Here is a 22,755-nt window from a genome sequence, read left to right on the forward strand (position 1 = left end):
GTAAAGTGAAGGTGACCGTCCCCCTTTTCAGCACCTGGAACGGGCCCTGGTAGACCGGCTGCAGAGGGGGGCGGTGGGAATCCCGCCGGAGGAAAACAAACTCGCAGTCCTGAGTCCGCCGGTACGTGCACTGCTGTACTCCCGTGACTGGAGGTCGGGATTGGGGCCAGGGAACCTACCCGAGCCCGGAGAGAAGCCAAAATTGACGGGATGGACAACGGCAAGGGGGAGGATAAGGGAATAATGTCACCTGGCACCCGCAGGGGCGAGCCGTAGACGAGTTCCGCCGAGGAAGTACCCAGATCAGACTTAGGGGCAGTGCGAATACCGAGGAGGACCCAAGGTAGCTGGTCAGCCCAGTCAGGGCCGGTCAGGCGGGCACAGAGGGACGCCTTCAGCTGTTGGTGGAAGCGCTCCACCATCCCGTTAGCTTGGGGATGATAGGCGGTGGTCTGCTGCAAGCGGGACCCATACAGCTGCGCAAGCGCGGCCCAGAGGGACGAGGTGAACTGGGCGCCCCGGTCAGTAGTGATGATGGCCGGGACGCCGAAACGGGCAACCCAATGTAACGCCAGGGCCCGTGCACAGGAGGCCGCCGAGGTGTCTGACAACAGAAGAGCCTCCGGCCAACGAGTAAACCGGTCGACCACCGTTAGGAGATGAGTATAGCCCCTAGAATAGGGCAATGGACCAACCAAATCCACGTGTGGTAAAAACGGACGGGCGGAACCACGAAATTCTGGAAGTGGCGGTGGACCTTGGAGGTCTGGCACGGGACGCAGGCACGGGCCCAGGCGGCCACCTGCTTCCGCAGGCCGTGCCAGACAAATCGGGCGGCCACCATGGCCGAGGTCGCCCGAATGGACGGGTGTGCCAGGCCATGAATGGCCTCAAAAACCTTACGCCGCAGGGCGGTCGGCACAACCGAGCGAGGGCGGGGAAGGGAAACGTCGCACCAAAGTGTGGTACCTGTGGGGCCGCACGCTACCTGGGCCAACCGCAACCCCGAGGAGGTGGAGGCGTACGCTGAGGCAATTCCTTCCAGGTGCTGAGCCTCCGCCAGCTCCTGGAAATCCACCTCGCCCCCCACCGCAGCAACAGAGGAATTGGCCGGCCGGGACAGGGCATCAGCAATGGCGTTAAGACTACCGTGGCGAACATCTGTGGTGAACTCAGAAATGAGGGTGAGGTGCCGTTGCTGGCGGGCCGACCACGGATCAGAAACCTTAGAAAAAGCAAACGTGAGGGGTTTGTGATCCGTGTAGGCAACAAAAGAGCGGCCCTCCAAAAAATACCGGAAATGGCGAACAGCTAAATAGAGAGCCAGGAGCTCCCTGTCGAAGGCACTGTATTTCAGCTCAGGTCTAGTGAGCTGCCGGCTGAAAAATGCCAGAGGCTGCCAGTGACCGTTGACCTGTTGCTCTAAGACCCCACCCACCGCCACGTCTGAGGCATCCACCGTCAGGGCCGTGGGGGCGGAGGAGCGGGGGTGCACGAGCATGGTGGCATTGGCGAGGGCCAGCTTAACCGCGTCGAAAGTCGCCTCTGCAGCTGTGGACCAGACCAACTCAGCGGGGTTACCCGCGAGGCATTGAAAGAGGGGGCGCATGATCCGAGATGCCGCAGGCACGAACCAGTGATAAAAATTCACCATGCCCACGAATTCCTGCAAGCCCTTGATGGTGGTGGGGAGGGGAAAAGAGCGGACGGCGTCCACCTTAGCGGGCAAAGGAGTGGCACCGGCCGGTGTGACCCGGTGACCCAGGAAATCCACCGTGGACAGGCCGAACTGGCATTTGGACGGGTGGAGGATCAGGCCGTGGTCTTGCAGCCTCTGGAACACAGTGCGAAGGTGGACCAGGTGCTCTGGGACTGAACGACTAGCAACCAGAATGTCATCGAGATAAATAAACATAAAAGACAATCCGCGACCCACATGATCCATGAGACGTTGGAATGCCTGAGCCGCGTTTTTGAGACCGAACGGCATATGCAACCACTCAAATAACCCAAACGGAGTAATCGTAGCCGTCTTGGGAATGTCCGGTGGGTGGACAGGGATCTGATGATATCCCCGCACCAAATCGATCTTCGAAAAAACCGTAGCGCCCTCGAGGCTGGCTGAGAAGTCCTGTATGTGAGGGATCGGATAGCGGTCTGGCCGGGTGGCAGCGTTAAGACGCCAGTAATCCCCACATGGTTTCCACCCCCCAGATGCTTTAGAGACCATATGCAAGGGGGAGGCCCACGGACTGTTTGAAGGACGAACAATCCCCAGTCGTTCCAAATTCAGGAACTCCTCCCGAGCCATGGCCAGCTTGTCGGGAGGTAGGCGTCGCGCCCGGGTGAATACAGGCGGCCCCTCGGTAGGGATGAAGTGGACGACACCGTGCTTATCCGAAGGAGCATCGAACCACTGTACGAGGAGCTGCGGGAAGTCGGCGAGGAAGTCGGCTCTCCCCCCCTCTCCCCGCACCTTTCACTAATGCGCTCCCCCCCCCCCGGACCTTCCACTAATGCGCTCCCCCCCCCGGACCTTTAACTGATGCGCTCCCCCCCCCCCCCCCCCCCGCTCCATTCACACCCCCTCAACTCCTTATCATCCCCCCCCCACAACCCACCCCCTTATCCTCTTCTCACCCACTCCATCCCCAGCCCCATTACCCCCCTCTCTTCCACCCTCCATTCACCCAATTCATCCCCCCTGAACCCCCTTTGAAACTCCCCCAAACCTCTACTAATGCGCTCCCCCCGGACCTTTCACTAATGCGCTCGGGAGGGGGGGGGGGGGCCTCCCCCCGAGCACAGCCGCCCATCCCGGCATGCCTCACGCCTGCCATTCCTCAGATCGGGCCGCGCTGACCGCCGGGAGGTGGACTCGCCTCTCCCGCTCCGAGAGGGGGGCACCCGCCCGACTGACGGCAGTGCTGAGGGGGATGGTGGGTGAAGGGGGGGATGGACTGGGTGAGGTGGGAGGGGGCAGGAGGAGAGGAGGGGAGGAGGAGGAGGGGGGGAGCGCACTCCATTCCCACCTCAATCTCCCGTTAAAACTCTCCCAAGCCCCTCCTGCATTAACTTAAATTGTTTTCAGGTTTTTGTAAGAGCCCCACTCTCCCACTCCATCCACACCCCCTCAACCCCACTTATCATCCCCCGCCACAACCCCCTTATCCTCCCTTCACCCACTCTATCCCCCTCATCCACTCCATCCCCCTCAGCCCCCCCTCCCCCACTCTCCATTCACCCAATTCATCCCCCTTGAGCCCCCTTTAAAACTCCCCCAAACCTCCACTGCATTGGTCTAACACCCTCCCCGTACTCAGCCACTCCATACCCACCTCAACCCCCCCTCACTCAGGCACTCCATTCCCACCTCAAACCCCCCCCTTAAAACTCCCCCAAACCTCTCCTGCATTAACTGAAATTGTGTTTAGAATTTTTGTCAGTGCCCCGCACACACACTCCTTTCCCTCCTCAATCCCCCTTAACTCCCCCAAACCTGTGCTGCATTCATTTAAATGGGCTTCAGGCTTTTTTAATTGCCGCACTCACCCACTCCATCCACACCCCCTCAACCCCACTTATCATCCCCCACACAACCCACCTCAACCCCCTTATCCTCCCCTCAACCCCCTTATCCCCTCTCTTCCATCCCCCATTCGCCCAATTCATCCTCCCTGAACCCCCTTTAAAACTCCCCCAAACCTCAACAGCATTGGTCTAACACCCTCCACTTACTCAGCCACCCCATCCCCTCACTCACGCACTCCATTCCCACCTCAAACCCCCCCCCCCCCACCTACCTTAAAACTCCCCCAAACCGTTCCTGCATTAACTGAAATTGTGTTTAGGATTTTTCTTCAGAGCCCCACTCACGCACTCCATTCCCCCCTTCATCCCCCTTAAAACTCCCCCAAACCTGTGCTGCATTAACAAATTGGTTTCAGGTTTTTTTTTAACGAGCCCCACTCACCCCCTCAACTCCTTATCATCCCCCCCCCCCACCCCCTTATCCTCTTCTCACCCACTCCATCCCCCAGCCCCATTATCCCCCCCTCTCTTCCACCCTCCATTCACCCAATTCATCCCCCCTGAACCCCCTTTGAAACTCCCCCAAACCTCTACTGCATTGGTCTAACATTCAGCCACTCCATCCCCCCGCATTCCCGGGTGGGGGCAGGGGAGGGGCAAGTGGGGGTGGCTAGGGGGGATGCAGTGGGTTAGTAGGGGGAGGAGGGGGGGATTGAGTGGGGGGTTGAGGGTGCTAAAATACAAGAGGCTTTGGGTCTAGGCCTCACTCAATCATACCCTCTCCCCTTCCCTGCCCCCCCCCCCCCCCTCTACGAGGAATGGGTCCAACGGGTCCACTTGGTCTAGTATAATATATATTTCAAAACAATTTAGTCATAAAGCAGTGGCACAGTGGTAGACTTGATGCCTTACAGCGCCAGAATCTCGGGTTTGATTCCAACCATGGGTGCTGTCTGTACAGTTTGTTCGTTTTCCCTGTGATCACGTGGGTTTTCTCCGGTTCCCTCGTACACGCCAAAGTATAGGTTTGTAAGTTAATTGGCGACTGTAAATTGTCCCTCGTGTAGGATAGTGCTGTTGTATAGGGTGATCGTTGGTCAGCATGCACCCAGTGCGCCGAAGGGCCTGTTTCCAAGCTGTTATCTCTAAATTAAAGCTAACACCTTAATGCAAAATGTAGGTTTTATTGATTGAAACCAAAAGCTTTCAGATGTTTTTGCCTTTCAGTTCATGGGATTTTTTTTCTCCAAAAGGGTCAATCACAAATAATTGCATTGTGAACTATCTGTAACCAACAGGAGCGAACACGGCTCCAAAATAAGACGCTGACATCTATGTATGACATTGCTTCAGGAGATTGTTACAGAGAAATACTCTAATAGTCTGCTTCAACTCTTCATATGTGGTCTTCTTGTAGAGTGACAGCAGCCTTTGTCAGATGCCATAACAATTTGAGTCAGAAAGCTGGACTTGGTAATTTGGGAAAAATGAAAGGTCACATCATGTCAGTCTGGAGTGATATTCATTTGACAGGTACAAGCTATTAAGAAGCCACAGCATGGAAAATCGCAACGTTAATTTATTTTGCCTTGTGATCAAGAGAAACAATGTTAGTGTGCCATTTATTAGGTGTTTTTACAAAAATGCCACTTTTTAAATTATATTCTAAATATAGTGCATTTAAAACAATAATTTTGATAAAATAAGAATACAGCAGATTCCAGCAATAATCCATTCAACCCTCTACTGTTCAACATATTTCCCCCATATTCCAGGAATGATGAACTATTAAATTTATTAAAACAATGTTCATTCAGATGATAAAAATTAGAAAAGAAATTAAGGGACATAATATACAGTGCCCTCCATAATGTTTGGGACAAAGACCCACCATTTATTTATTTGCCTCTGTACTCCACAATTTTAGATTTGTAATGGAAAAAATCACATGTGGTTAAAGTGCACATTGTCAGATTTTATTAAAGGCCATTTTTATACATTTTGGTTTCACTATGTAGAAAGTACAGCTGTGTTTATACATAGTCCCCCCATTTCAAGGCACCATAATGTTTGGGACACATGGCTTCATGGGTGTTTGTAATTGCTCAGGTGTGTTTAATTGCCTCCTTAATGCAGGTATAAGAGAGCTCTCAGCACCTAGACTTTCCTCCAGTCTTTCTATCACCTTTGGAAACTGTTATTGCTGTTTATCAACATGGGGACCGAAGCTGTGCCAATGAAAGTCAAAGAAGCCATTATGAGACTGAGAAACAAGAATAAAACTGTTAGAGACATCAGCCAAACCTTAGGCTTACCAAAATCAACTATTTGGAACATCATTAAGAAAGAGAGCACTGGTGAGGTTACTAATCGCACAGGGACTGGCAGGCCAAGGAAGACGTCCACAGCTGATGATAGAATTCTCTCTATAATAAAGAAAAATCCCCACCTGACAGATCAGAAACACTCTTCAGGAGTCAGGTGTGGATTTGTCAATGACTACAGTCCGCAGAAGACTTCATGAATAGAAATACAGTGGCTACACTGGTTAGCCGCAAAAATAGGATTGCCAGGTTATAGTTTGCCAATAAGTACTTAAAAGAGCAATCACTGTTCTGGAAAAAGGGCTTGTGGACGGATGAGATGAAGCTGAACTTATATCAGAGTGATGGCAAGAGCAAAGTATGGAGGAGAGAAGGAACTGCCCAAGATCCAAAGCATACCACCCCATCTGTGAAACATGGTGGTGGGGGGGTTATGGCTTGGGCATGTATGGCTGCTGAAGGAACTGGCTCACATATCTTCATTGATGATACAACTGCTGATGGTAGTAGCATAACGAATTCTGAAGTCTATAGACACATCCCCTTCTATTTCCTTAAAAATTGACTGCTTTTTAGCTGTTTTTAAGACAAGACAAGGCAAGTGAACGGGCCGGTGGCAGTGGTGGCTTCTCTCCTGAGTCTAAAGGGCCTGTCCCACTTAGGCGATTTTAAGGCAACTGCCGGCGACTAGACTGTCGCCGACAGTTCGTCGTCGCGGGTATGATCGTGAGGAGTTTTCCAAGTATCGTAGTGGATCTTACCGCGTCGCTGAGAAATCATCCGGAGTGAAATTTCTCGGCGACAGCTGGCTTGTCGGCAGGTATCGTTGCTTATTGCGGGTGCTGTCGCCTGCTGTCCCCAAATTTGCTAGTTTCACTTAGATGCATTTAGAAGCACATAATATTAAAATAAGCAAAGTCATTTCAAGATACCATAAAATACTTGTGTTTAACCAATTTATTTACTGTCAGGACATTTGACAGGTAGATTGGAGACGACAGTTTGACGGTCAGGTAAGCGTGGGAATTTTTGCGATGTTTATGGCCATCAGCGATTACATTTAAAGTAGGCTCCCAACCCAGATATGCAACCCAGAAACCAGATATGCATCTCCCGTACATTTTCAAAGAATGCCCACACACTTTTCACAAAAATCCATTTAACCACTTTAAAAATTAAATTTCTTAATACTGCCATTAGTAAACTGGAAGTCAATCCAGTTTATGCCTTGTTACCGTGAAGCTTGGTTTTTAAGTAACCCATACAAGTAGATATAGTTCAAAACTCTTACGTATTTACCAACTTGTCAGTGATTTCAGCGAAAATTAGGACCGGAGAAGCATTGACAGCGTGGGGATTTCATGATGTTTCCGAAGACGGTGTAATCTCGACCTGACTCGGCATTGTCGTGGTCATTGTCGTCGGGTAAAAGAAAATTTCGGTGATCTGCTACGACTTTGACAGTCGCGGGCAGTCGCCTAAAAAATTGCCTAAGTGGGACAGGCCCTTTATTTAGTTTTATCATTTATTGGGACCTTTTTTAAAAACCTTTTATCACACAAGGAAATCTTCGTGCTACCAGCCGGGACTAATTTTGTGATTTTTTCCGGAAATTTACTGCTCTTTAGCTGTTTTTAACCTTGAAAACTTTCCTGCCACCCGGCCCAGCTGCAATATACATCATAGAATACTATAGCCTCGCCCGCACCATATTTGACTTCTAATATTGAAGATTGAATCAGTATCACGCTTGGATCCGGAAGACTACGAAGCACATCAACACCTGTGTTGTACTTGCTTCTGACGATTGCCTGTTCCCAACTTGGATTGAGGATTTGTCATGTATGTGAGCCCAGAAGCTGTACGAAAATATGTTGCGTGGAAAAGGGTTGAAACACTCAGCTACCCCCTTTCTAGGCTACCCTAGAGGTCACCTACCATTGTTTATTATTGTTAATTTACTGGCTGGGGACATCAACCTCAACCCAGGGCCAAAAGGCCAGCACCGTGGACATAAACCAAAGTATCCGACTGATTTGTGCCTATTTGCTGTTAAAAACTCTGGCATTCAATGCTCGATGTGCACAAGCTGGTTTCACCTGAACTGCTCCAATGTGTCAAACGACATTCACTCCAAAAATCTAAATGTCATCTGGTTATGTCCATTGTGCGATGTCATCAACTTTGCTAGTTCATTTTTTGACTCGTCAAGCGACCTTACAAGTATGCTCAGCTTGAGCAATTCATTTGAAAGTCTTACATCTCTGAGTGGTGACTCTGATTGTGACATATGGAATCATGTGAATTTAAGATCATCCAGCCCAAATTGTGCTGGTCACTTACACAAAAAAACACTTAAAAAAATTGTTTCCGGGTAGTTTTGTGCAACGACATCCTTCTTTGGTTGGGAAGGGGAATGAGAACATTGTGATCGAGTCTGTGGGCACAAATATTTGAACATAGAAAATAGCAGGAGTGGATTATTCTGCCTAGTCTATGCTTTAATAAGATAAGAAATACATGCCATTTCCTGCATTAATCGAATTTCTGTTGAACCCCATTATCAATATCTATTGATCTTTCTTAAACCTACTCAGTGAAAGGGTCTCCGCAGCCCATTTGTATAATTAATGCTAAAAATTCTTCACCCTCTGAAGAAATCCCTTATTTCCCCTGTTGAGTGGTCAATCTCTGATTTTGAGATACAACCGCTGTTCCAGATACCCCATCCAGGGAAACATCATTTCTGTCAAGCACTTAATGAATTTTGTATTTCAATTAGATCGCTTTCATTTTTCACGCCTGTGTCGTCTCTCCTCATACAACAAACCTGGTATTTCAGCAATAGGGTGAACTTTTCGCTGCACTCCCTCTACTGCAAGTATATCCTGCTTTAGGAAGGGAGCCCAGACCTGTACACAATACAGGTTTCTCCAGAGCTCTACATAATTGGAACAAGACGTCTTGACTCTTGTTCTCCAATCCTGTGCAAGAATCCTTATTTCTATCTTTTCTACCAATGTTGATAACCTCACGTTTTACTTTTTCATTTCATAAGTTCTAGGACCAGAATTAAGCCATTCGGCCCATCAACTGTACTCCGCCATTCAATCATGGCTGATTTATCATTCCCTCTTAACCCCATTCTCCTGCGTTCTCCCTGCAAATCCTGACACCCATACTAATCTAGAATCTGTCAATCACCGCCTTAAAAATACACAATGACTTGACCTCCTCAACCTCTGTGGTAATGAATTCCACAGATTCACCATCTTCGGACTAAAGAAATTCCTCATCTACTTTCTAAAGATACGTCCTTTTATTGAGACTATGGCCTCTGGTCTAAGACTCTCCCACTAATGGGAACATCCTCTCGACATCCACTCTATCCAGGCCTTTCACTAGTCGGTTTCAGTGAGGTCCCCCCTTGTTTCGTCCTGTTCTCGTGTTCTTTCCCATTTATTTAAACTTTCTACGCCCACCTGAAGTCTATCTGCAGTCTTACTGCATTGTCACCAAACATGGATACATTACACTGGTTTCACATCCAGATTATGAACAGCTTTGGATGCTGCATCAATCCCTGTAACACCCCAATAGTCACAGCCTCCCAACCTCAAAATAACCCATTTATTCCTACAGATTTCAGTATATTTATCAGTCCTGGTCAGTAAAAATGCAATCCAATTTTGTTTAATAGTGTGGCATCTTTTCAGCCATTCCTGCTCTTAATCTAAAACTCAGAAATTTCCAATGGAACATGGTTAGCTGGAGTAAAAATACTTCAGAACATATCCTTAAACCTTGAAGGGTTTTAGTATTTTATTACAATAGTGGATTCCTTCATGAATCATGAGAAACAATAGTTTACCTACATATATTTATTCTGTTGTGAAATACTTAGTTGAAAAGCATAATGTGTGTTTTTAAAGCATCTCAGCACATCAGCGTGTCTATGAATCAGTAGTATGAAACCAATGCCTTTGACAAAACCCAAAGTGCACATCAAACATTCAGTATAAGGTTTTCTCTCTCTCATCCCGAGGAAAAGAGAAAAATAGATTGCAAGTGCCTCCGTCCGCCGCCCAGTTTCTGTCATAGTTACTACCTGGGTTTCCACTACTATTCTGCTTCGAGCAGCACCAAGCTATACTGGCATCTTACGCTGGCGACTTGGTTTCTCTTCTTTGGCTTCAAAGTTTTTCCAGTACATAGGATCATCTGGAGCCATGGTAATAGCTGATGAGGTTAGATCCTGATAAGTCAACAGTGTGAACTGGGATGGCTCCTGATTGATATTCTCTTGTACCTAAAGAAGTAAGAGCATTAATGTTAAAGATGTGTAAAAAATTATTGTAATAGTTGGTGAATTATAACTAATGTTCTTATACTTGTTTACAAACGAGCTATATTTGTCCACATATAGCCAGACATTGCATGGAAATTGCAGAGATAACACGAGAAAAAAAGGTGGTGTTGTATCATTATCCTTACAAAACGAGTTATGTTAACAGACACCATTGTAAAATTCATGTAGGTCTTCTAGACAGGACAAAAGTAATTTATTTGTTCATTCTTGCATATCAATCAACTGCCAAATGTTATCTTTGGTCAAGACAGTACTTTCATCACGTTCCCAGTGATGACAATAATATACACTACCTTTAAGCCAGGTATCTCAAAGTTTTATCATCGTATGATAGATTTGCAGATATATGAAGGAATTTGGAATGGGAATAGGGGAGGGGGGCATTGATCAATAATGGATCAACATTTTCTGTTTTAATTCATGCCTCAATCCCACTAACTCATCTGCAGTTACTAGTGCAGATAAACTATTCAATGTTTCCCTTCAGGATTTCCTTGGAAATAAATTATTAAAAATAAACCAAATTTTAGATTCCCACCCCCCCCCACTTCTTAATGACAATTGGTTCTTGGACAATTGGTAGACTTTTAGGACCCTCAAAAACATAACCAAAATTTAGAGCTCATAACTAATGAGTTTAAGAGGAAATATATCCAAGCAGCTCAGTTTTGCAAAACGTTGTCCTCTCTGTCCAAAAAGCATTTGTAAATATTAAAGAAGGGATGCAGAATAAAAGCAACAAAAAAAAAACTGCTGGAAGAACTTGGCAGACAGCATCTGTGAAGGGAAATAGACTGTTGACTTTTTTGGTCAGAGGAAGGTGTCTATTCGAATCGTCGACTGCCCTTTTCCTTCCGCAAATGCTGCAGGACCCTCTCAGTTCTTCTAGCCATTTGCTTTTTGCTCCAGATTCTAGTAGCTGCTGTCTTTTATTTCATACTAGATGACCCGTGGACCCATTGGGTCCCCGTTGTGGGGTTGGGGGTGGGCAAGGGGGGGGGGGGGAAAAGAGGAAAGGGAGCCACCCTCACCCAACTGCGCAGGCACGGCTGCCTGGTCCGGCAAGTGGGAGAGCACTGCACAGACGCGGCTGCCGGGCTGTTGAAACTCCCCCGGAGCTGGGAACGGGCGAGGGGGGAGAGGGAGCCACTCACCCCGGCTCCGGGCGATCAGCAGCAGGAGAGCGGACGCAAGGCACTGCTGCATGTTCGTCCTGCCAGCGGCCATCTTGTTTAAGATTCTCTCTGTTGCCGCGCTGCACTACGGGAGGAAGGTCAGGCACGGGGCACGCTGGGACGGGCACCAGTCCTCAACGGCGACCCTCCCCGCAACTGCGCATGTGCGGATCCGGCGGACACCTTCTTTGACCGTCTCCCATTGTGACTTCGAACACGGAGGTATTACTGCGGAGGCGCTGCTGGCAGGCATGGCAAGTGGGAGCGATTTATTGAAGTTTAAAATGTGAATAACTTTTAAAATATAACTACATCCAGATATACTACATCCACTGGCTCACCCTCATCCATTTTACTTGTTACATCCTCAAAAAATTCCAGAACATTAGTCAAGCAAGATTTCCCCTTCATAAATCCATGCTGACTTGGAACAACCCTATTACTGCTATCACATCTTTAATAATTGACTCCAGCATCTTCCCCACCACTGATGTCAGGCTAACTGGTCTATAATTCTGTTTTTTTTCTCTCTCTCCTTTCTTAAAAAGTGGGATAACAATAGCTACCCTCCAATCCACAGGAACTGATTCAGAATCTTTAGAACATTGGAAAATGATCACCAATGCGTCCACGATTTCTAAAGCCACCTCCTTGAGTAACCTGGGATGCAGACCATCAGACCCTGGGGAATTATCAGCCTTCAGTCCCATCAGTCTACTCAACACCATTTCTTGACTAATGTGAATTTCCTTCAGTTCCTCCGTCACCTTAGATCCTCTGTCCCCATGTATTTCTGGGAGATTGTTTGTGTCATCCTTCGTGAAGACAGAACCAAAGTACCTGTTCAACTCATCTGCCATTTCCTTGTTCCCCATAATAAATTAATCTGTTTGTCTTCAAGGGACCCACATTTATCTTAACTAATCTTTTCCTCTTCACATACCTGAAGAAGCTTTTACTATCCTCCTTTATATTCTTGGTTAGCTTACCTTCGTACTTCATCTTTTTTCCCCGTATTGCCTTTAGATACCTTCTGTTGTTCTCTAAAAATTTCCCCATCTTCTGGCTTACTGCTCATCTTTGCCATGTTATATGTCTTCTCTTTTAGTTTTATACTGTCCTTGTCAGCCACAAGGCTGTACTCCCCTTAGAATCTTTCTTCCTCTTTGGAATGAAGTGATCCTGCATCTTCTGGATTATTCCCAGAAATTCCTGCTATTGCTGTTTCACTGTCATCCCTGTTTGGGTCCCTTTCCAGTCAACTGTGGCCAGCTCCTCCCTCATACCTCCATAGTCCACTTTGTTCAACTGCAATAGATTTTAGATTTAGAGATATAGCGCGGAAACAGGCCCTTCGGCCCACCGGGTTCGCGCCGCCCAGCGATCCCTGCACATTTATCACTATCCTACACACACTAGGGACAATTATTATTATTATTTTTTTACATTTGCCCAGCCAATTAACCTACATACCTGTACGTCTTTGGAATGTGGGAGGAAACCGAGGATCTCGGAGAAAACCCACACAGGTCATGGGGAGAACGTACAAACTCCGTAGACGGCGCCCGTAGTCAGGATCGAACCTGAGTCTCCGGCGCTGCATTCGCTGTAAGGCAGCAACTCCACCGCTGCGCCACCGTGCCGTCCGTAATACTCAACAACCAAGTCTGTAGCCTCCTTTTGCTCTGGTATTTTATTTTTCTTCACATGTTGATATGATGTAATAATGCAAAACTATAATGTTTTATTCTTAATTGTTTACTGTATGTCATGTTGTTACTTGCGAGCAAAGCACCAAAGCAAATTCCTTGTATGTATATATACTTGGCTCATAACATTTATTCAATTCAATTCAATTTACTTCTGATTTTACCTTCTCCCTCTCAAATTGCAGATTAAAACTTATCATATTATGGTCACTACCTCCTAATTGTTCCCTTTCCTCGAGTTCCCTTATCAAATCCGGTTCATTACACAACACTAAATCCAGAATTGCCTTCTTCCTAGTAGGCTCCAGTACAAGCTGCTCTAAGAATCCATGTCAGAGGCACTCTACGAACTCCCTTTCTTGGGGTTCAGTACCAACCTGATTTTCCCAGTCTACCTCGATATTGGAATTTCCGATAACCACCCTAAGATTACTTTTGTTACATGCCAATTTTAACTCCTGATGCAACTTGCACCCCATATCCAGGCTACTGTTTGGGGGCCTGTAGATAACTCCCATTAGGGTCTTTTTACCCGTACAATTTCTCAGTTCTATCCACAATGACTACATCTGATACACCTCGCAAAGGACTGAATTTAATTCCTTACCAACAGAGCTACCCCATGCCCTCTGCCCACCTGTTGGTCTTTTCGATAGGACGTATAACCCAGAATATTCAGTTCCCAGCTCCGATCCTCTTGCAACCATGTCTCTGCAATCCCCACAACATCATGCCTACCAATCTCTAACTGAGCCTCAAGCTCATCCACTTTATTTCTAATACTTCGGGCATTCATATATAACACTTTAAATTCGGTATTCACCTCCCCTCTCACACCAGTTCCTATTTCACCTGCCCTTACTCTCTTGTCACTTCTTGAACTTTCTATCCCATTAATTCGGGTGTCTTTCGTAACCTTTCCTGTACTCGTTCCCTTTCACCCCATCCTTATACTTCCAATGTGTCGACCCCTCCCCCCGCTATTTAGTTTAAACCCACCCATGATGTAGCACTAGCAAACCTGTCTGCCAGAATCCAATTAAGGTGCAACCCGTCCCTTTTGTACAGGTCACCCCTACCCAGAAGAAATCTCAGTGGTCTATAAATCTAAATCCCTGCCCCCTGCACCAGCTCCTCAGCCACATATTCACATCCCGTTTCCCTGTTCCTGCCCTCACCAGCACGAGGTATTGGATGCAAACCAGAGATAACCATCCAAGAGGTCCTGCGTTTCAGCCTTCTTCCAAACTCTCTACTCACATTGCAGAACCTCCTTCCTCTTCTTCCCGGCGTCGTTTGTGCCGACATGCACAACCACTTTCGGCTGCTCTCCTTCCCCCTTGAGGATGCCCAGCAATCGGTCCAAGATGTCTTGGACCCTGGCACCAGGGAGGCAACACACGATCCTCGAGTCTCGCCCGTTGTCACAGAATCTCCTGTCCGTACCTCTCACTATTAAGTCACCTACCAACAAGGTGCTACTTGGCGCCAGGATTTGATTGAAAGACCTGTCCGCCGCTCAGACTGGAAGTGTCGTCCGTCTCGACAGCTTCCAAGAGGGTGTACCTGTTTTCAATAGGCACAGCCACCGGGGTCTCCTGCACTCCACGGTTACTTCCCTTCCTCATCATCACCCACCTTCGCTCATCTTGTATCCTTGGTATAAAAACATCATTGTAGGTCCTGTTCAGGAAGCTCTTGTTTTCCCGGATGGTCCTGAGATCATCAGCTGCTGCTCCTGTTCCCTAACACGGTCCTTCAGGAGCTGCACCTGGACACAATTTTCACAGGTGTAGTTGTCAGAGGCACCAGCAATGTCCCTGACTTCCCACATCCTGCAAGTTACACTTCAACAACTTGCCTGCCATTATTTCAGTAGACAAATCCCAATTGGTTGTGCCTCTCACCTTCTCTACCTTTGAGCGCCGTCTCCTCGCCTCAGTCTACTCGCCGAAGACTTTCAGCCAATACTCGATCTCGCTGCTTCTGGCTGCTGCTTCTCTCCGACCTTCACGGTAAACACTTGAACTTGGCCTTTGGCGCTCTTTTTAAATCTCCGTTCCCTCTGACTCACCCTCTTTCAGCCAATATTCGCTCTCGCTGCTTCTCTACTCGCTCTCGCTGCTTCTCTTTCTACACATTTTGTTGATTGTAAACTTAGACGCTACTGCTACACAAAATTACACAGCTGCATTTTATTAACTTATAAGTTGCTTTTAAAGGAGGCAATGCAGACAGACCTTGTTTAGATAAAATGTTATTACCTCTCCTGGGTATTTGCCGATGGTGTCTTGTTTGCCAAGTGCAACAGCAACATGATGACGATCATCCAGCATAGTTTCCTGATTTAAAAAGAAACATCATTTACAGTTTTGTATACATGGAAATAAAATAAATGAATATGACGGTTTAGACTGAGATTTACTGCAGGCAGAGGCGATTAGTTTAATTTGGCATCATGTTAGGCATGGACATTGTAAGCAGAAGAGCTTGTTCTGAGGCTGTACTGTTCTATGTTCTAAAATGTAAAAAAAACACCAAAGTACCTGCTTTATGTTAGAAGAATGGAAATGCAGTGTTTTATTCTGGTGTTGACTGAGAATCCTCATACATGAAGCATGCTATTAGCATACAGATACAGGAAGCAATTATGTAAAATGGAATGCTCCTTTAATGCAAGAGGTTGGAGACAAAGAGAAAGGAAGTCTTGCTACAACTATACAAGACAGTGTTGTTGTTTTAAAGGACAGAGACATTTTGGATTTAAAGGACAGAGACATTTTGGATGTTATCCTTTGGTCTGAAGATATCCAACCAGGAGCTGGTGCAGTGAAGGTTACCGAGATGAATCCTAGAATGAAGGGACCATGTATAAAGAAAGATTGAGGGAAAAATGGGGGGCGACTTCAATGAAAAATACAAAACTCCATGGAAGCTTTATAGATTGTCCGAGTGTGAATGTCTAAATCCAGCCTCAGGGTAAGAGATAACCTCACTTTAAACAGATGAAGAGCCATCTCTCATTGGAAGACTAGACAGTTTTGGAATTCTCTACACCAGAAGAGGTTGGATGGTGATCTATTAAGAATACCAATGGCTAAGATGACAGATTTGGGTCTTGTGGTTAAGTCCCGCTTCCATGTAAGGTTACCCCTCATGATGAAGATCTTCGCCCTACACAACAATTCCAGTGGATTCTGAGGGATAAAATATACATGCATCTGGGAAGGCAGTGGTTAATCAGTGATAGTCAGCATTGTTTTATGAATGGGAGATAGTGTCTCACGAATTTGATGAGTTTTGTTTAAAATAACCACGGTGGTTGAGGGCAGGACTGCAGACATAGTCTATAAGGGTTTCAGCAAAGCCTTTAAGGTTCTGCATTGCAGGCTGCTTCGAAAGATTAGATTCCATATGGTTCAGGGAGAACTAGCTAACTTTATACGGAAGATGGACACAAAATGCTGGAGTAACAGCGGGACAGGCAGCATCTCTGGATGTTCGGAATTGACTTAAAGGTGTGAAACAAAGGGTGGCGTTTGAAGGTCGTTTTTAAGACCGGAAGCCTTTGACTAGTGGTGCAAGGCCTGATTAGTAAGTTTGCAGATGATACTAAAATAGGTGGTGTCATAGAAAATGAAGAGGTATATAACAAGAACTAATCAACCAATCCCCTCCTGACTTCCTACTTCAGCCAACACCTCTTCCATACTACCTAAGTGTTGATGTTATAATTCCATTATTTTGTTTTCAGCTGGTCTTTGTCTGCTGTTTGTGTGGAGTAAATGGCACTTGCTACTTCATCACTCAATCACCAACACTTTTGATGCTTGTGGTATTACTCCAGAATGGAGAGTTGTCTCTCATTGCCCACTGGCTGCAATTTTTCTCTGTCTCCTTGGTGACACTCCATAAAATGCTGCTTGGAGTTCCTAGCTGGACATTCAGCTGTTTAGTCCATGTATGGATCACAGTTGCAATCAAGAATCTCTTGTTCTAGTAGAACTCATGAGCATTGATGGGAAGTATTTGGCATCTAAGAGCAATGCTGCTGACATCTTCTATCACAACTGATGACTGAGTACAGTAATGGTAAAGCAACTGCAGATGAGATTGGGCCTGCTTTTAGAGGAAGATATTTTTGGGCAATGTTTCCACTTGCTCAATAAATGTGAGTATTGTAGCTACCTTGGGGGCAGCTGCAAATAACCCAAGTCCTCCAAACAGCTTCCAATTTCAGTTATAAACTCTACTCCAGGGATTTGTGTATTGAGACCATGAAAATAAAAGCAAGGCACTGTTATTAAATGTTTACAATGTTTAGATAGGCTCTACGCATGGTCATGGAAAAAGGTATAGCATATAATTCAATCTAATACCACTCATTGAAGGGAAATTGTAATTATGAAACACAAATACTTTTTTTCTGGAAAATAAAAATAATGTATCCAATTGTGGTTTGGCGAGAATGTTTTCAAAGTATTGGCAGGTTTTTTTTGTTTTTTTTTGGCAAATCAATAATGAACAGGCAATCTTACCACATGAAAAATTAAATTACCAGTGGAGCTTTTTGTATGTTGAAAATATGAAATGCACTACCCAGTTACTTTTGAGGCAGATTTTACAACTTTGCAAAACCTAATTTATTATCATATCATATCATATCATATATATACAGCCGGAAACAGGCCTTTTCGGCCCTCCAAGTCCGTGCCGCCCAGCGATCCCCGTGCATTAACACTATCCTACACCTACTAGGGACAATTTTTTACATTTACCCAGCCAATTAACCTACATACCCTGTACGTCTTTGGAGTGTGGGAGGAAACCGAAGATCTCGGAGAAAACCTACGCAGGTCACGGGGAGAACGTACAAACTCCTTACAGTGCAGCACCCGTAGTCAGGATCGAACCCGAGTCTCCGGCGCTGCATTCGCTGTAAAGCAGCAACTCTACCGCTGCGCTACCGCTAATAACATACAGGGAAAGGATAATGTTATTGAATCATATCTCCAATTGAATTGGTGGCACATATAGAGGCATACAGAGACTTACAGTATCACTGACAGCTAAAGCACGATTAGCTTTCAGCTATTCACAACTTTATCAACAATTTGGCAAAGTGGACCAAATGTTACATTTTCAAGTTTGCTGATGGTATTAAACTATGTGGGCTTAAGTGTGGACAAGGATGTGGAGGAGATTTCAGTGAACAAAGATAAGCTGAGTGAATGGGCAAAAACGTGGCAAAGACATTCTAATGTGGAAAAATATGGTGCTACTTACAATGGGCACAAAACAAAAGCAGAGTAATTTTTATTAGTGATGCAGATTTTGTAACTCTGGTATTGAAAGGAATCAAGATATACTTGCACTAAAGTCAATGAAAGTTAACATGGAAGTGTAGCAAGCAAAAAGGAATGCAAATGGTATGGACACAAGCAACTACAGATGCTGGGTTACAAAAAAAGACAAATGCTGGAGTAACTCAGCGGGTCAAGCAACATCTCTGGAGAATGTGGAAGGTGACATTTCATGTTGGGACCCTTCTTCAGACCGATTATCTTGCAAATTATATGTTGGTTTTAATAAGAAGTTGAGAGCACAAGAGTAAAGATGCTCTACACCTATTAGATAGAGCACATTTAAATTTAATTTAACAGCTACATTTAATTGTAGAAAATTCAAATATCCTAAATTCTTTTAAAATCTGCTAAGTATAAAGAAATTACAGGGCACTTGTGTTTATCTAGCCAATCGCTGGGACATGAACATTTTTAGATCCAGATGCTATTCCAATCCATTTCTGTGTCTTAAGTAGACATTTATCAAAACATGTTCAATTTAAAGGTATTGCACTTTAATGACAACTTGCATTTATATAAATCTATAAGATAGAAAAATGCCCCAATGTCTCTCAACAGAAGGGTTAATAAACTGAAAATGGTTGCCAATGTGGCAATAAGAGTTGGATCAAATTCTGCTAAGGAAATTTTGAAAATGCAATGATTTAAAAAGAGGAAGTGTGATAGCTAAAAATACAGCTCCTTCTGCCGCACTCCTGATAGAACAGATAAGAGATTCGATTAAAATAAATAGTGGATTGGGAATTTTGCAGGCTGGGAGGTGGTGTAGATTATTGGTACTGGAGAGTAAGAGCCCATAGATGGATTTAACCCATGCAATCACAGGGAGAACATGCAAACTCCGTACAGAAGCACCTGTAGTCAGGATCAAACCCGGGTGTCTGGCACTGTAAGACAGCAACTCTACCGCTGTGTCGCTCTATAAATGTTATCTTTATGTCTGCAGATAGTCATGGAGGATGAAGTGCAATTTTAAGTTCCATGTATTAAATAATGGTCAAAGATGGGGAAACAAAATCAAGAATACCCATTATTCACTCGAACAAGTAGAAGCAATTAGTGAGTATTTTCAATGAAGAGAACACTGAATAACTTGCACTAAAGTTATGTTATTTACCTCAAACGCCCAGTTTTCTTCCTGTTCTCCATCCAAAAACATTATGGTCTCCTTTTGAACATGGCCTTCTTGTAAATGTAATGGCGAGACATGGAATTCAATTCTCTGCAGATCAAATCCAACGCCAACGCCTACCGCCTTTATAAAGCTTTCTTTCAGAGCCTGGAAATTAACCCATTGCATCTATCAGATATTATTTTAAGGTTTTGTTTCCAAATTAGAAAATCTTCAGTTGTGAAACTTAAAATAGAACAAAAAAATTTGGTATGGTAATCATTACAATAAACCATGTAACCATTATGAATTCACCAACACTTAGAAATCAGATGAAGTACAAGAAAATAAAGTATAATATAAAGGTAATTTTCTTGACAGGTGCCTTCTTAAAACTTAATTCATAAATTGTATCTGTATTAAGTCATTCATTCCTTCAAAAGAGCTATGATGTTTGTCAATCATATTTAGTCATAGTCATACCCTCTAAACCTATGATAGACACAAAAAGCTGGAGTAACTCAGCAGATTGAAGGGTCTCGACCCAAAACGTCACCCTTTCCTTCTCTCCAGAGATGCTGCCTGTCCCGCTGAGCTACTCCAGCTTTTTGTGTCTATCTTCAGTTTAAACCAGCATCTGCAGTTCCTTTCTTACACATTCCCTCTAAACTTATCCTATCCATGTAACTGTCTAAATGTTTCTTAAATGTTGTGATAGTCCCTGCCTCAACTACCTCCTTCGGCAGCTCATTCCATACACCCACTACTCTGTGTAAAAATACCCCTCAGATTCCTATTAAATCTTTCAACTTAAATTATTCTTAGAATAATTTATTCTAAGTCTACTATTACTATTCCTAATAATAGTAGACTTAGAATAGTAGAATAACTATTACTTATTCTACTATTATTGATTAAAGTATGGATTTATAGTATAAATTGAATATTATAATTCAAAACCAAATTAAAGTTCCCTTAATTGACATTTGACTAATTTGATAGTTATTTTACCCTTCCATACTTTTTTGACAAAGGTACTGCATCTACTACTCTTCAATGACAGAGTATAAATTTGTGTAAGATGGATTAAAATAATTAGACTGAGCTTCTATTTCCCTTTGAACACTAGCCCTTGGAGTTTTTGCTCTAACAATTGTTTTGCACCCTCCTCCAAGACTAACAAATTCTTCAACCAGCATTTGATGCAAAATATTTACAGCTGAGTTTTTCACCTCTGCAATTATTCTGCTTCCTTTACCTGTGTCATCCAATTCCAATGTAGTTTTTATTTAACCTTGCTTGGTGTTTTATCATCCCCTAGGAGCCTTTTGCATTAGTTCAATTTCCCTTTCATCTCTCAATTCCACTTTCAGCATTTCTCATGGTTGTCTCTAAAATTATTAATATTTTATTTGAAGTCTTTCTGTTTAGGTCTAAATTAGTTTTCAGGAGATTTTTGATTTATATACGAAAATGTAACATCTTGTGGTTGCATTTGCATTCTCTGCCTTTAAAATCAAGTCCCAGAGTTACTCAGAGTTCCAGCAAACTACCTGTACATTGAGAGCATATTTAAAATAGTCATGTAGGCCAGTGGTTGTGCAGATCCTAGTTTCCTTCTACATTTACAAAGCTCTCAAGATACTGTAATTTAAACTGAGAATTATAAAAAGATATAGTACAGTTGTTGCCAACACCATTTGTGACAAACACAAGTTTCCAAATCTGCTGAATTTCATGAGCTCCATCTGCACTTTATACAACACAAAGTTGGTCTTGCTACTCAAGTCTGAAATAACCAAGGGATCATCAGCAGCACCTCACTAATGAGAAGGTTTCTTAAGAATGACATGGCTTTACCTTTGATGCCAATTTTGTTGGGGGGGGGGGGGGGGGGGGTGTTCATGCGATGCAGAAAAAGAGGCCAAAGATAAATAATACTAGGGGAGGGGGGGAGAATCAATAAATATTTTACCACGTTTGTCTTTTGTGCGCAACAAAACTCTATCTTTGGCATCAAAACATTACATCTTCCTGTTTAGAAACATTCCCCCCCATTCAATGCTCATCCTAGAACTGGACGGCACTCCTCTCGTGTGATACTGCCAAAAATGCTCACGTTAAATCAATCAGGAGCAGATCAATGTGCGCATGCCTGCATGATACAAACTCTCTGGATGATAGATCACTGTGCGACTGTTTTACAACAATGTCAAAAAATGAACCTTTACTAATCCCGAATGCCATTGCTCCCCAGAATAACAAATTGTGTGCTATTAACTATCTTGGCCAGCCTAGAAACAATAATGGACAACGTTATTCTGTATCCCTTTACATGATCTGTTAAGAGATTCATAAAGGACTTCACCAAATGAGGATGGCGATTCTGTCTAGGAAGTTTTGCAAACACGCTTTACATCAAAATATGAAGACTACAATTCATTTAATCTGAAAATCGTTCTTCAAAAGTAAATTACAGAAAAAAATTACTCCAACTTTCTGTTTTTAGTTTAATTTCTTGCTATGCTTTGTTCACTACTTTGATTACAGTGGATCTTGCAGTTTGGATGAACGCGTTTACAATGATCCTTGTATTTTATGTTGTGAACTAATTTCATTTGGGATAATACAGAAGTGACACTAAATGTGGAATTAGTTTGACTGATTTTGAAAGATAAGATTCAATCCCACTGCAGATGGGCTGAGATGTCTGAACATTAGATCATAAAATCACAAGACATAGGAGCAGAATTAATCCCTTCAGCCCATCCAGTCTGCTCAGCCATTTAATCATGGCAGATCTATTGGTGTAAATAATGCCCTAATAAACTATTTACTCGATAGCTTAAGACTGGTAACTTGCATTATGTCACTCTAGGACCACAATTAAAGATGATCCACAGAGCGGGATGAAATTCAGCCCATCATCTAAATGTGTTGCCATGCGTGGAGCATCCCACTGTTCCATTGTTTTAGTAACCCACAATCTTGCTTTAAATAGTTGGCCCTCAGTGATCCCTACCTCAACCATTTCCCAAATGCTCCGTGAACCAAATTATCCTAATTCCTCTCCACGGAGAATTAAAATATAGTGCTATATGATTCTCCACATAGCTATTTTTTCTTCTTTGTTATAACCCATTTTAAATTAAAGGTACCTTCGGAAAAAC

General features: G+C 44.3%; 1 protein-coding gene across 1 annotated transcript in view; it reads right to left on the reverse strand.

Moving 5' to 3' along the window:
• Positions 1 to 4,842: 4,842 nt before the first annotated feature.
• The window catches only part of aasdhppt (aminoadipate-semialdehyde dehydrogenase-phosphopantetheinyl transferase), a 38,726-nt gene continuing 20,813 nt past the window's right edge, over positions 4,843 to 22,755 (reverse strand). The window contains exons 4-6 of the mRNA XM_078402505.1: positions 19,592 to 19,753; positions 15,373 to 15,450; positions 4,843 to 10,164 (exon numbers count right to left, since the gene is read on the reverse strand). Of these exons, the coding sequence (XP_078258631.1) occupies positions 10,003 to 10,164; positions 15,373 to 15,450; positions 19,592 to 19,753 (402 nt within the window). The 3' untranslated portion in view covers positions 4,843 to 10,002. The remainder of the gene's footprint in view (positions 10,165 to 15,372; positions 15,451 to 19,591; positions 19,754 to 22,755) is intronic.

Source organism: Rhinoraja longicauda, chromosome 7 (genome assembly GCF_053455715.1).
Source record: "Rhinoraja longicauda isolate Sanriku21f chromosome 7, sRhiLon1.1, whole genome shotgun sequence".
Classification (NCBI taxonomy): Eukaryota; Metazoa; Chordata; class Chondrichthyes; order Rajiformes; family Arhynchobatidae; genus Rhinoraja; species Rhinoraja longicauda.